A 15,640-nucleotide genomic window follows, 5' to 3' on the forward strand; every position below is an offset into this window, starting at 1 on the left:
AATTATGCTACCGCATTCTCATGAACATTCATTAAGTACCCATCATTGTCCAAAGTCTATTCAAGACAAGATCTTGAGACCAGGTTTCTCACTGATCTGAGCCCAGTCTAATAACAGACTCATGAGCCTGTAATAGGAGAGCTCAGAGAGAGGAGCAAGTCACTCAGCCTCAAAACTTTGAGGATGCCCCACACTTAAGGTAACATTAAAGTTATGACTTGAATGATGAGTAGTTTTCTGCTTGAAGCATCCAGATGGCCTAATTCCTTGTGGATGCAAATTTTAATACAATGTATAACTTTCCTTTCAGTTTAGAATAATTTGCTTACTTCATATGTACGTGGTAATTACTCCCAATATATGTGGGGTGAACCAAAAAGACCTGTTTGGTAGTTTCATCAACCATGCATCTTCGTTCTCTGAGCCATGCAGTTTGCAAACCTCAAGGTCATTGTCCTCTCTGGCTTGCAATTTCCAGTCATAAATGCTTGCAGATCCTCTCCTCAAAGTGTCCCTCCACCTTCCTCTTTCTTTTCTGTTCCCATTACCATCTTCTAGTCATTCTCCATACAATAGACCCGGCCCCCACCAGTCCTTCCTTGTTCTGTACAGTCACAAATTCATTTTCCCAAAATTAACTTATTGTAAAGCCCAGCAAGGGAACATTTGCTCCAAGTGACCTATAGCATATAGTTGTGTGATGTGTGTGTGTGTGTGGTCAGTCATATCTGACTCTTTTGTGACCCCATGGACTGTAGCCCACCAGGCTCCTCTGTCCATGGGATTTCCCAGGCATGAATATTCGAGTGCGTTGCGGTTGCTCCTCCAGGGATCTTCCTGACCCAGGGATTAAACCCATGTCTCCTGCATTGCAGGTAGATTCTTTACCACTGCGCCACCTGGGAAGGCCCGTAGGATATAGTTACTAAGTCTGTTTATTTTCTTACTTAAAGCCTGCGATGATCCAATCTCAGGCTCCTCAGCCATCATTCCCCAGCACATTTCTGCTCCGTCCGGGCACGTGCAGGGCAGAGATGGTAAGAGCTCATGCCGCTAGGTCCCACCTTTACCATGTATTAGCTGTTTTATGTCATCTCTCCATGCTCGTTTCCTCATCTATGACTTATATGAATAAATAGCCAAATGGCTTAAAGTTGTTAGGAAAATTAGTGTGATGACACATGAGAAGTGCCTGGTGCTGGACCTGACACATCCTTGGCTCTCAATAAATGGTGACATTTGTAGCCAGGTGCATCCTCACCTTCCTCTGAAATGCACCACATCTCTGTCATTTCTAGAAACTTCTTTCTCTTACCAAGGTCATTGGTTTCTCCTTTAGGACTTGCCTCCGTTTCTGATTATCTTCCCACTGATCCCCCCACGTGCACCTGCTCTCAGCTATCTCTCCTCACATCCCCTTCGTCACCTCTGTTGCCTTTACACGGTTCCCAAAATTCTTAGGCTTCCTCACCGTCGCAGCTAGAACTGTTCCCAAGTAGAGAAGACTGCTGTGCAAAGTCATGAGCCTCCCTGACTTCACCCTTACGTGAGGACGTTGAGGTGATCATGAGACAGAGGGAAGATTGGATAATGGATGCCTGAGGATCCTAGCAGGAGTGAATTTTGGAGTCTGAGCTGTTTAAAAGCAGGGACATGTCTTATATTTCCTCCCACTCCCCACAGCTGAGATCATTGTAGGCACAGTCTGCGGTATTTGGCTCACTGTTTTCCTGAAGAATCAACCTACTCTTTGATCCCTGTCAAGAGGGCCAGTGGCTTTCATCCTGCAGGGGAATTTAGGAGGATGTGTACCAGGGTTGGAGGATGGGAACCCCCACGTACATCACACTGTAACCTATAGTGAGTGTGTAATAAATGTTTAATGAACAATCACCAACCACACGCTATGTTTCATTGCATCATTGTATGTCAGTTGGGGACAAATTAAGAGCAAATGAAAGTCTCCTCCACATTTAAGGCTGACGTTATAGGGAGATGCTGAGGGACTAGATCTATTCCCCCCACCCCCGCAAAAAAAAGACTCCTTAGGTTCCGGAGAAAAAGCTCTTTATCTGAATATTTTCTTTTTCTTCCATACAATCTCTATATATGGGCAAAGAGAGAGTCCAGAAATCTAAGACAACATTTATCTTTAATATCCTTGTTGAAAGCTCTATTTTGAAACAATCTCATTACACAGGTCACCTCTAATTTTTGCCAGTTCATTTTCTCTCAGAAATCAACTGCTTTGCCTTCTCTGTTCCTGAATTCCAGGTAGCTGCACTTAATCTCTTTGCGGCCTGGCCTTTTCAGATTAGTTTGCTGTAATACGAAAAGAACCTTCAGCTTTAAAGAAAGGCTCCCCACCCTTCCCCAGTTGGAAGGGAGGAAATCAGTTAATTGCAGCCTGTCAGAGTTGTTTTAGGTGACTTTGTACTTCTTCACTTTAAGATCAACATGAACCTTAGACATTTCAGGCTGGAAATTTAAATAGCAGCAAAAAAAAAAAAAAAAAAGCCTGGGTTTCGCTAATGCCAGGAATGACTCATCTGGTGAGAATGGTATTGTATTGATAATACAATACCGAGAGAAGGAAAAGACTGTGGTATCTGCTTTTCTTTGCATCTGTGACCTTGCGGAGAATTATAACTTGTTTGTTGCAGAAGTTGAGCATCTAATGTGCCGGTGCACCTGTTAGTTCTAATATGTTAAATGGCAAAGCACTTGCCGTTTCCTGTGATTGCTTTGTGGGTGAAGTATTTTCTGCAATCTGGTGAACTGATTTGTTTTGTTTTGTTTTAAAGAATGTATTTGTTTGTATTTCTTGTCTCTCTTATTTCTGAAAAATATGCTTTCTCATTCTGTTTCAACACCCTGGTCTCATCATTACATCTTGTAGAATCTGTTTGGCTTTTTATTTTCAAGGTAACATGGTTATGATTTGTTTTTAATATAGAGACCATGAACCAGGCGACTCCCGCGAGGAAGCTGGAAGAGGTTCTTCATCTAGCGGAGCTCTGCATTGAAGTCTTACAGCAGAATGAAGAGCATCATGCAGAGGTGATGACTTCTTTTAACTGTCACATAAAGCTGTGCATAATGCTTTGCGATAGTCGGAATGGCACTGAAGATGTGGCCTGTCCATAGCCTTTGATACACACCTGGCCATTTATCTATAGTAAACAGAATGTGGGCTTTTCCTGGAAATATAACTGCTATATGTTACAAAGGAATTGTGTATGTCTATAATTTAGTATCTATACCTGACAACTGTCTTTCTGTGTGGAACATGGAAGAGCTTATGAGATCTGCCAGAGGTGTACAACTAGCAAGAAGCAAAGCTGGGACATGACCCCCATCTAATGATGCCAGATCACTCACTAGCTTTTCTCCCTGTATCCTGATGGCTTTAGTTTAGAAATGTTAGTTGATGTGCACCAGGAGAAGCAGTGATGAACAATAACAAAATCACACAGAAGACATTCATAACTGCATCATTGGTAACTCTAGTGTTTCACTTTTACCATCAAGCTTTTCTTTCAATTTTCACTAACCCTGCATTTTTAATAGTTTTCAAAAGTTCTGGTTCTAGTTATGTATTGACATTCAGTAGAGATATAAAATGGTATTTCATCAGGCAAGCTGCTTATTCTGAGATTTAAGTGTCATTCTTTCTAATAGCCAAGAGTTCATTTTTTTGAAAAAACAGTTTTTTGACTTTGAATTAAGTAGAGAAAATGTATAAAATTAAATAAATGTAATACACTCCAGTGCCCTAGCAATCCTTTTATTCTTGAGAAAGTATGTGAAATGAGCAAGAAGGAAAAAGAACAGATACAGAAGAATTTATAGAATATTTGTATTTAATGAAGCCTAGTCCTCAAAAATATAAGAAACTATAGGAAGTACATTTTAAGCAAATTCTTAGAAAAGAATATTCATGAAGCCCTGCTATAGATAACTAAGATGTATTGTATCTGCTTATAAATATGATCATTCAAAACATCTGCTTTTAGCTCACACTATGGAATCTAGTTTCTACCTTGCATCTGTCATGTGTGAACTTGTTATGGATATTTTATTTTAAACTGAAGAAACAGCTGCTTCAATAATTTGAAATGAATTCCCAGGAGGAGCTTTTCTAGGCTAGTACTACTGCTGTGTTACAATGAAAATGATTATATGATAAAAATGTATGTATGTGTTGTCTTTGTCTTTTGTCAAAAAGCATTATAATCAAAGTATTAGACCTTTTTGAATTCAAAAAAAAAATTCTGATTGGCTATCCAATTTCACCTAAACAGGTACATCTAATTTACATTTCACAATAATTATATTTAATCTTCCTACACTAATAAGGAAAATAATAACTCTTCTGTCTTTTAAGTGTAAATAATGTTAAATACTCCCTGCAACCACTATATGCTTGTTAAAGTACAGTGTATCCAAACACAATTAAATGGTAAGTATTACTTATTTTCTAACCTTCAAAAATAGTTGATTTTATTGAACAGAGATAATCAAAACTTATAAATATCACTGCACTAGATGCCAAAATACAGAAGTATTACAATGACCTCTTTTTAAAATGCTTTGTGACACTGTGGCATGTCTTCATTCCACAATGCTTCCAAATTCTTGGGATTCCTCAGGGAAGAGAGGTGAGTAGAATCGTTTTCATCATTTTCATAGCATGGAATAACTCTTTTATGTGAAGATAAGATAGAACCCACTCTGGTTATAGTTCTAAAGCCACCTTAGTCCCTCTCCTTGGAATTAGCCATTCCCTTCTCCAGGGGATCAATCGAACCCAAGTCTCCTAAATCGCAGGTAGGTTCTTTACCATCTTAGCTACCTGGGAAGCCCAAGAATACTGGAGAAAGCAATAAATGCTGGAGAGGGTGTGGAGAAAAGGGAACCCTCTTACACTGTTGGTGGGAATGCAAATTAGTACAGCCACTATGGAAAACAGTGTGGAGATTCCTTAAAAAGCTGGAAATAGATCTGCCATATGACCCAGCAATACCACTTCTAGGCATACACACTGAGGAAACCAGATCCGAAAGAGACACGTGCACCCCAATGTTCATCGCAGCACTGTTTATAATAGCCAGGACATGGAAGCAACCTAGATGCCCATCAGCAGACGAACGGATGAGGAAGCTGTGGTACATATACACCATGGAATATTACTCAGCCATTAAAAAGAATTCATTTGAATCAGTTCTAATGAGATGGGTGAAACTGGAGCCCATTATACAGAGCGAAGTAAGCCAGAAAGATAAAGACCATTACAGTATACTAACACATATATATGGACTTTAGAAAGATGGTAACGATAACCCTATATGCAAAAAAAGAAAAAGAGACTCAGATGTATAGAACAGACTTGTGGACTCTGTGGGAGAAGGCGAGGGTGGGATGTTTCAAGAGAACAGCATCGAAACATGTATATCTAGGGTGAAACAGATCACCAGCCCAGGTTGGATGCATGAGACAAGTGCTCGGGCCTGGTGCACTGGGAAGACCCAGAGGGATGGGGTGGAGAGGGAGGTGGGAGGGGGGACCAGGATGGGGAATACATGTAAATCCATGGCTAATTCATTTCAATGTATGACAAAAACCACTGCAATGTTGTAAAGTAATTAGCCTCCAACTAATAAAAATAAATGGAAAAAAAAATGCAGCAGTAAATTAAATCAAAGAATTAAACTCAATTGGTCACATTTATTAATAAAAGAAGTTACAATTTATATTAAAAAAAAAAGAATACTGGAGAGGGTAGCCTGTCCCTGTTCCAGCAGATCTTTCTGACCCAGGAATTGAACCTGGGTCTCCTGCCCTGCAGGCAGATTCTTTACCAGCTGAGCTACCAGGGAAGCTGAAATTAAAGACTGTATGTATTTAAATGGACCAATCTTGGTTGTACTGTTTCCATGAATGTGTCTTATTACCAACTGCCTGCATAATTATTGCTGGCCATCTAAGTAAAGGCCAGCTGTACCTAAAGGATTTTCCACTATTTTCAACCAGGAGATCCAGGTTTTTCTCTATTTGGGGGAGGAGTGAATTAGTCTGATTCCAAAGTCATTTCCAGAGTGAATGGATGGATGGCACTGTACAGTAATGTTGATTTTGCTGGATTTCCAGGCTAGACTGTCTTCACTGCACGAAAGAGAGCCCAGCCCAGCTCCCTAGGTGGAGGTTAATGCATCTGTCTCAGACACCTTCAAGTGGCCGTGTGTCAGCTCCTCTCTTTTTCCCTCCTCCTTCCCTCCTCAGGGGTGGTTTACTTCACGGGGCCAAGAGGTTGTTTCTGTCCTTCAGTAGTTTCTCAGTTGAGCAGGTTTCACGTCCTTCAGATCTTTCACAATAACTTGCTTCTAAGATAGTCCTCCCTTCTCTCTGAGGGCCTCTCAACCTCTCACCTCAGGCTTTTCTTCCAAATTTCTATGTTTTCTCTTGAGAAAGATAGTTTAAGCTCCTTTCCAGAAAATCTTTAAAGCCATCTTTCACATTCCTGGGACGAGACTGTGTCTGACCAGAAATTGAGACAAACTGATCCAACCACCATCCATCTAAGGCCTCTCTCTCTGACAAAGGCGGCAAGTTCGAGACGCCTTCTGGAAAGCCTTGGGCTCTCACCCCAGCACACGCCTGCACACACGTGCACCACGTTCCTGGTGAGAAAACTTGGCCAGCGATACACAGTCAGGCCGACTCCAGACTCTACACTTTCCAGGGAGCCACATTGTTATTTCTCAATTTCAGTAGAGTGGCCAGGATGGGCATCTTGTCTCAGTTCTGCTGCCAGGTTTGACACTCAGCATCATAGCAGGAATGTAAGTGCAGAGGAAAGATGACACTGCAAGCCTGAGATGTCCCTTTCAATCCTGTCAGACTCTTCCTCTCCTGGAGGATCCTGGGACTTGGCTATGGGGATGGAGGGCCAGGAATATCCCCCAGGCAAGCGGCAGAGACAGAGACAATGTGATGGATATGAGCACAGCTCAGGATATTACTCTGTGACTTATTGTCGCAGCAGAATCTTAATTGAAGTTCCCTAAAATATTTTAAATATAATATCGTCCACCATATTGGTGACACTGTAGGCCAGGCGAATGTCAGGCAGTAGTTCATTGTTTGGCACTTGGCTCGCTGTGAATGGTGGATGTATCGTGCTCTCCAGCTGACTGGGTCCCAGGCTGTTCCAGCAGCAGAGGGGTGCAGGGAGAGTAGTTCAGTGCGGACACACACACCTGTGATCCTGGTCACTCATGTAGACATCAGTGTCTGCACCAGATTGTGTGTCTGGATGTGAGTGAGTGAGTGAAAATCACTCAGTAGTGTCTGACTCTTTGCAACCCCATGGAGCCCGCCAGGCTCCTCTGTCCATGGGATTCTCCAAGCAAGAATACGGGTGTGGGTGGCCGTTCCCTTCTCCAGGGGATCTTCCCAACCCAGGGATCAAACCTCAGTCTCCCGCATTGCAGGTAGGTTCTTTACCGTCTGAGCCACCAGGGAAGCCCATGCATCTGGATAGATTATAACAAAAAAAGAAAAGATGTTTGATTCTTAAAAATGTTTCCCATTGTTTTTGTTTATTTCTGATCCTCGTTGTTGTTGTTCAGTCACTAAATCGTGTCCAACTGTGACTCCATGAACTGCAGTGCACCAGGCTTCCCTGTCCTTCACTATCTCCTAGTTTGCTTAAACTCGTGTCCATTGAGTTGGTAATGCCATCCAACTATCTCATCCTCTGTGGCCCCCTTCTCCTCTCACCCTCAGTCTTTCCCAGCATCAGGGTCTTTTCCAGTGAGTTGGCTGTTCACATCAGGTAGCCAATGTATTTGAGCTTCAGCTTCAGAATCAGTCTTTCCAGTGACTTATTCATAAACAAGGTCCGTTTACTACCCACTAAGTAATTGCAGTCATCTCAACAGTTGAGTTCATCTTAATTACACAGCATTTATATCTGGATAGCCAGTGAGATAAATTGACTTTTCATTTTTAGGAAGGGTTTAGGTTTAGGGTTAGATTAGCCTGTGGTACAACAAATGTTCCTATTTTTGGAAGAAGATGACCAACAAATGATTTTCATATGGCTGAGCTATAGAGGAAGAATTCCACTTGCAGCAGGACTCTTAGATGAAACTGCATGGTCATAAGTACTTTACCGAAAATGTTTCTTAGTCACTAACTTACAAATACATAATAATGAGAGTAGCACTTTACCTTGACATACCTTTTGAAGCATTTTCAGCTCCTCATTTCGATTACTTTAATATTTATATTCATCTAGGAACCCAATTGGAGAAGGCAGTGGCACCCCACCCCAGTACTCTTGCCTGGAAAATCCCATGGACGGATGAGCCTGGTAGGCTGCGGTCCATGGGGTCGCTAAGAGTCGGACACTACTGAGCGACTTCACTTTCACTTTTCACTTTCATGGATTGGAAAAGGAAGTGGCAACCCCCTCCAGTGTTCTTGCCTGGAGAATCCCAGGGATGGGGGAGCTTGGTGGGCTGCTGTCTATGGGGTCGCACAGAGTCGGACACGACTGAAGTGACTTAGCAGCAGCAGGAACCCAATTAGGGAGATACTGTCATGAATTGAGTTGCAGAAAACTTATGATTCCTTTGACATGAGTTTAGGTGTCACCCTGAAGGTTCAAATCCACTGTACTGGCTCCTCAAGAGAGCTTCAATATTTCTATAATATGGCCTCTCAGCATCATGTTACTGTATGTGTATGTTGGGGAGTGTAATGATACCCTAGACACTGAACTGTGTCCAGAGCTTTTAGGATCATCCACAAAATACAAGATTACAAGTTGATCTTTTTGGGGTGTGGAGGAAGTATATAATATGTTCCAAAATCAGATGCACTGTTTTTGCTTATTTATGCAGTCATCATTTTTTGTTGTTGTTGTAAAATATGAAATGTTTACTGCATTTTGAGGATAAAAGTAATAAAAAGACTAAGACCACCCCAAAAATATGAAAAGATATTTAAAAAAAATAAGACTATAATAGATGTTCTGGCAAGAACATCCTCAGAGGACAAAAACATTGGTCTGATCTGCAGAACTAGACAAACAGATGAGCAAAAAGGCAATGTGCTATATATATATAGTTGATTAAGAAACTAGGTAGACAGTTTCTAAATATGTAGTTGATTAAGAAACTAGAAAGACAGAAAGGCAGTGTGCTATATACAGAGTTGATTAAGAAGAGGCCATATATGTAAGATGCAGAGTACATTATGAGAAACGCTGGGCTAGAGGAAGCACAAGCTGGAATCAAGATTGCCGGGAGAAATATCAATAACCTCAGATATGCAGATGACACCACCCTTATGGCAGAAAGTGAAAAAGAACTAAAGAGCCTCTTGATGAAAGTGAAAGAGGAGAGTGAAAAAGTTGGGTTAAAGCTTAACATTCAGAAAACTAAGATCATGGCATCCAGTCCCGTTATTTCATGGCAAATAGATGGGGAAACAGTGGCTGACTTTATTTTTCTGGGCTCCAAAATTGCTGCAGATGGTGATTGCAGCCATGAAATTAAAAGACGCTTACTCCTTGGAAGGAATGTTATGACCAAGCTAGACAGCATATTAAAAAGCAGAGACATTACTTTGCCAACAAAGGTCCATCTAGTCAAAGCTATTGTTTTTCCAGTAGTCATGTGTGGATGTGAGAGTTGGACTATAAAGAAAGCTGAGCGCTGCAGAATTTATGCTTTTGAACTGTGGTGTTGGAGAAGACTCTTGAGAGTCCATTGGACTGTGAGGAGATCCAACCAGTCCATCCTAAAGGAGATCGGTCCTGGGTGTTCATTGGAAGGACTGATGTTGAAGCTGAAACTCCAGTACTTTGGCCACCTGATGCGAAAAGCTGACTCATTTGAAAAGACCCTGATGCTGGGAGGGATTGGGGGCAGGAGGAGAAGGGGACGACAGAGGATGAGATGGTTGGATGGCATCACTGACTCAGTAGACATAGGTTTGGGTGGATTCCAGGAGTTGGTGATGGACAGGGAGGCCTGACGTGTTGCGGTTCATAGGGTTGCAAAGAGTCAGACACAACTGAGAGACTGAACTGAATATATGTAAGAGCTTGATCTCTGTACTCCAGCTGACCTGAATTCAAATTATTACTCTGTTACCAATTTTATGACTTTGGGCAAGTTCCTTAATCTTTCTGACTTTGCTAACCTGTAAACTCCCCTGGGTTGGGAAGATCCCCTGAAGAAGGGCATGGCAACGCAGTCCAGTATTCTTGCCTGGAGAACCCCATGGACAGAAAAGCCTGGTGGGCTACAGTTCATAGGGTTGTAAAGAGTCAGACACAACTGAAGCAACTTAGCATGCAACCATAAAATAAGGATAATTGTATCATCTACCTGAAAGGATTAAGTAAAATAATGTGCAAAAAGTCTTTAGAACAGTACTTGCACATTACTTGTGCACTGATGTTGGACATTAATTACTATTCTTAAAACATCTGAAACTAAAATTATAATATTTGTGTGAATTTTGACTCATTTTTGTGTTGCTGATAATGATTCGTTTTTTACTTTTGTACAGCAAGAGATTTTCATATCCCTTGACTTTTCCACACAACCCTGGAGGAGGCTAGGAAAAGTATTGTTACTGCCAATTTACAGATGAGGAAATGGAAATCCATCCAAGAACTGATTTGCCCATGAGCACTCAAGTCTCACCAAGTTCAAAATCTCAATACTCTTCCATTTTCAGAGATAGTCTTACTTGCCGCTGTTTCCAACTTCACTGAGTAAACAAATATGGCTTTCAGAGTATTGTCTGCCACAAATATTGGAGAAGGCAATGGCACCCCACTCCAGTACTCTTGCCTGGAAAATCCCATGGACGGAGGAGCCTGGTAGGCTGCAGTCCATGGGGTCCCGAAGAGTTGGACACAACTGAGCGACTTCACTTTCCCTTTTCACTTTCATGCATTGGAGAAGGAAATGGCAACCCACTCGTGTTCTTGCCTGGAGAATACCAGGGACGGGGGAGCCTGGTGGGCTGCCATCCATGGGACCGCACAGAGTCGGACACGACTGAAGCGACTCAGCAGCAGCAGCAGCAGTAGAGTTTGTTATTTGTACTGCGCCACCCTTTTTCTTTACCTACTGTTTTCTTCAGTTTCCACCTACTAATTAGTTACACAATAATATTTTTATAAATATATTGAACATTATTATTGTGGCAAAAGTTTTTAAGAAAATACTCAATATCTTATAATCCACTTTTTTTGGTTTGTGGTTTGGCTCTTTCTGTTATAATTGAACTTACATTGGAAGAAATTGATGGAGTTTTGCAACCACAAATCTCACATGTTCTTAAAAAGTTCTTCAAAGTAAATATGGACTTCTCTAAGTGTAATATGATGAAACTTTTTCTAACGTTATTTTTAATTGAAAGAATAACAAAAATATCTGTATCACACAAATGTGTGTGATAATTTTATAGTTACTTGGTTAAAAAATCATAGTGCTATCAAAAGCTGCATTTAAAAAGGGGAGGGGGAAGACCTGAGAGGCATTTCACTAAAAACAGTATAAAGAGAGCCCTAAAACATATGAGAAATGTTAAATTCATCCAAAATTAGAAAAATTCAGATTAAAACAAAACTGAGACACTATAGCCAGAGAAGCTCACATTATTTTTTGTGTGAGTATTCTCTGGTGGCTCAAAGAGTAAAGAATCTACCTGCAATGCAGGAGACCTGGGTTTGATCCCTGGGTTGGGAAGAATCCTTGGAGAAGGGAATGGCAGACCACTCTAGTATTCTTGCTTGGAGAATTCCATGGACAGAGGATGTTGGTGGGCTACAGTCCGGGGCTCACAAAGAGTCAGACACAACTGAGTGACTCACACAGACACATAATGAGAATACTAAAAATAAGATATACTTTCTAAGCAAAATGTCAAGTATGCAATACAGTGTTGTAGGTACTGTGCTGTTAGTAGACCTCTAGGATGTGTTCACCTTATATACCTGAATCTTTGTACCACCACGCTTTCATGAATACCCTCCTTTTACATCCTTTCCCCAATCTACTCTCTGAAATGACCATGCCACTCTCTGCTTCTGTGAAATTGACTATTTTAGATTCCTCATGTAAGTCTTAAAGTATGACTGTGTAAAGTGTTTGTCCTTCTGGTGTCTGGCTTATTTTACTTAATATAATGTCCTCCAGATTTAATCATGTTGCTACAAATGGTATGATTGCCTTCTTTTCTTAGGTGGAAATTGTTTTATTGTGTGTACATATCATATTTTGTTTTCTGGTTATTCATTTGTGGGCTTTTGTTATTGTTGTTCAGTCACTAAGTCATGTCCAACTCTCTGTGACCCCATGGACTGCAGCACCCGAGGCTTCCCTGTCCTTAACCATCTCTTGGAGTTTGCTGAAATTCATGTCCATTGAGTCGGTGATGCCATCCAACCATCTCATCCTCTGTCACCCCCTTCTGCTCCTGCCCTCAATCTTTCCCAGCATCAGGGGCTTTTCTAATGAGTCAGCTCTTCGAATCAGGTGGCCAAAGTATTGGAGCTTCAGCTTCAGTGTCAGTCCTTCCAATGGATACTCAGGGTGGATTTCTTTTAGGATTGACTGGTTTCATCTCCCTGCAGTCCAGTGGACTCTCAGGAGTCTTCTCCAGCACCACAATTTGAATGCAAAAATTCTCCAACTCTCACATCCATACATGACTACTGGAAAAAACATAATTTTGACTATACAGACCTTTGTCAACAAAGTGATGTCTTGCTTCTGTGTCTTGCACACATGTTCAGTCACTTTGGTTGTGTCCAACTCTTTTCAACCCTAAGGACTGTAGCCCACCAGGCTGCTCTGTCCATGGGGATTCTCCAGGCAAGAATATTAGAGTGAGTTGGCATGCCCTCTGTGCTTAGCTACTGTGAATAGTACTGCATTGACTGTGACAGTGTAAATATCTCTTTGAGATTCTTATTTCAATTCCTTTAGAAATATACCCGGGCTGGGATTGATGGGTCATATGAGAGTTCTATTTTTAATTTTTGAGGGAACTTTCATACTGCTTTCCATAGTGGCTGCACCAATTTACATTTCTATCAACAGTGTACAAGGGTTCTCTTTCCTCTACAACCTCAACAAAACTTATCTTTTGCTTTTGTAAATAATAGCCACTCTAACAGGTGTGAGGTAATATCTCATTGTGGTTTTGATTTGCATTTGAAAATCAAATGATGATTAGTGATGTTGAACCTTTTCATATACCTGTTGACCATTTGTTGGTCTTCTTTGGGAAAATGTCTGTTTGGTCCTATGTACATCTTTTAGTCATGTTATTTATTTTTTGTTTTGTTTTGTTTTTGCTTTGAGTTGTAGGAGTGTACTATATGTTTTGGATATTAGCCCTTTATCCTGTATATGGCCTACAAATACTTTCTCTCATTCCTTTGTTGATTGTTTTCTTTGCTGTTCATTAAGTTTTTAGTTTGATGATGCTTGTTTTTGCTTATGTTGTCTGTGCTTTTGGTGTCATATCTGAGAAATTGCCAAGGCAAAGTTAAGAAGCTTTTTCCTCTGTGTTTTCTCCCAGGAGTTTAATAGTTTCATGTCTTAAGTTTAAGTATTTAATGCTTTTTGAGTTGATTTTTATATATGGTGCAAAACAGTAGTCCAGTTTGATTGTTTTGTTTGTGGATATCCAGTTTTCCCGGCACTGTTTATTGAAGGGACTGTCCTTTCCTCATTTTATATTCCTCCAGAATATAACCTTTCTGAAGGTTAGTTGATCATATATGTGTGGGTTTATTTCTGGGATCAGTATTCTGTGTCATTGGCCTAGGTGTCTGTATTGATGTTAGTGCAAGATTGATTTAATTACCACAGCTTAGTAATATACCTATATTGATATCAGAAAGTGTGGTGTCTTCAACTTTGTTCTTAAGATTATTTTAGCTATCTGAGGTCACTTGTGATTCCATATGAATTTTAGAAATTTTTTTTTTTTCTAGTCCTGTAAAAAAAAAGTTCAATTGAACTTTAATAGGGTTTGTGTTGAAACTGTAGATGGTTTGGGGTAATATGGGCATTTTAACAATATAAACTCTTCCAATCCATGACACTGGATAGTTTTCATTTATTTGGGACTACTTTAGTTTCTTTCATCAATGTTTTATAATTTATAGTTTACAAATCCTGGTTGGTGGGCCTGCTTCCAGTTTCCATGGACAGGTCACATTATTTTTGAGAACTTCCTAAAAAGTAAATATTCTTTTTACCCATCTAAACAGCAGAGAGTTTTTAGGTCCTATCTAGTGGGACCTAATTTACACTGGAGGGACGGAAATCCCTCTCTCTGAATGTGTGTTTTAGTTTTAGATTTTGATTCATAAAAAAGTACTACAAGTAAAATGTAATTTTTTAAATGAGAAATAATTTTATGGATATATATTTAAATAGCAAGCAAATTTTGTATTGATAAATATGAAATCTAATATAGAGTTAAAATATAAAATGACATTTTATTTCTAAAAATACATCAATTTAAAACATTAGAAAAATGTGTAAAACAAAATTTCCTTGTATGTCTTAATTTATTCATAACTACTATGAATATTTTGGTGTATTTATTTCAATTCTTTTTCTCTATGACTAAAAATATCAAAACATATTCTACAATAATGTTCTACAATTTCACTTTTAATCACATTTTCACAGTATTTGTGTATGTTTCTAACAAGTAATCTGTGTTTACATTATTTCTTTATTTGTTCACAGGCATTTGCCTGGTGGCCTGATTTATTGGCAGAGCATGCAGAGAAATTTTGGGCTTTATTCACAGTAGATATGGATACAGCACTTGAAGCACAGCCACAAGACTCCTGGGACAGTTTTCCTCTTTTCCAACTGCTTAATAATTTCCTCAGAAATGACGGTAAGCATTTGCATTTTTAGTGTGTTAAATGATGAAGAGGAGAGAACATTGCGTGTGTGAGTGTGTTATTTACAGAGTTCTAGCACTCACTCAACAAGGATCGACCCAGGTAACATGTTTGCTCATTCCCCAGGTATATCTGGCTAGGGTCCACGGGAGGCCAGCAACACTCTCAGATTGTTCCACTGGCCCCAAAGTTGCTCTGATGCCTACCCTCCTGCCTTCAGGATTAGTGATAACACAGGGACCTTCTCACTGTGCCTTGTGAATCAGAAAATCGTCAAAGATCAATATTTCTAAAGTACCTGAGAATGCTAACATCCTTGAAATACATCCTAGAGACTTATTATTCTAGATGTCCTGCCATATCAAGGCTTCTGCTAATCCACATTGTGCTAATGTTTGCAGACCAGATTTGGTTCTACAGATGATAGTAATGTTGCCCTGTGATATGGCTTGCTCTCTCTCATTTAGAAATTAAAGAGAATATAAAGGTTCTCTACTGAGACATTTTTTTCCAAGGCAGTAATAACTTTTATCATGATTCTGGTCGATGGTCTTCTAGCAGATTGTATCGACACAGGTTTTCATCAGAATTTTTGGAGGTGTTTCTTAGCATGTAGTTTCCTGTGGGCCTTTCCTATGATGAGTTTTTTAGATGCAGACACAGAGAACAGACTTG

General features: G+C 40.1%; 1 protein-coding gene across 10 annotated transcripts in view; it reads left to right on the forward strand.

The window, feature by feature from the left end:
• CADPS2 (calcium dependent secretion activator 2) overlaps positions 1-15,640 on the forward strand; it is a 545,582-nt gene that overhangs the window by 441,770 nt on the left and 88,172 nt on the right. For all 10 annotated transcript variants that reach the window (XM_070466441.1, XM_070466414.1, XM_070466410.1 and 7 more), the window contains 2 exons: positions 2,957-3,060; positions 14,802-14,958. In XM_070466441.1, the coding sequence (XP_070322542.1) occupies positions 2,957-3,060; positions 14,802-14,958 (261 nt within the window). The remainder of the gene's footprint in view (positions 1-2,956; positions 3,061-14,801; positions 14,959-15,640) is intronic.

Source organism: Odocoileus virginianus, chromosome 1 (assembly GCF_023699985.2).
Source record: "Odocoileus virginianus isolate 20LAN1187 ecotype Illinois chromosome 1, Ovbor_1.2, whole genome shotgun sequence".
Classification (NCBI taxonomy): domain Eukaryota; kingdom Metazoa; phylum Chordata; class Mammalia; order Artiodactyla; family Cervidae; genus Odocoileus; species Odocoileus virginianus.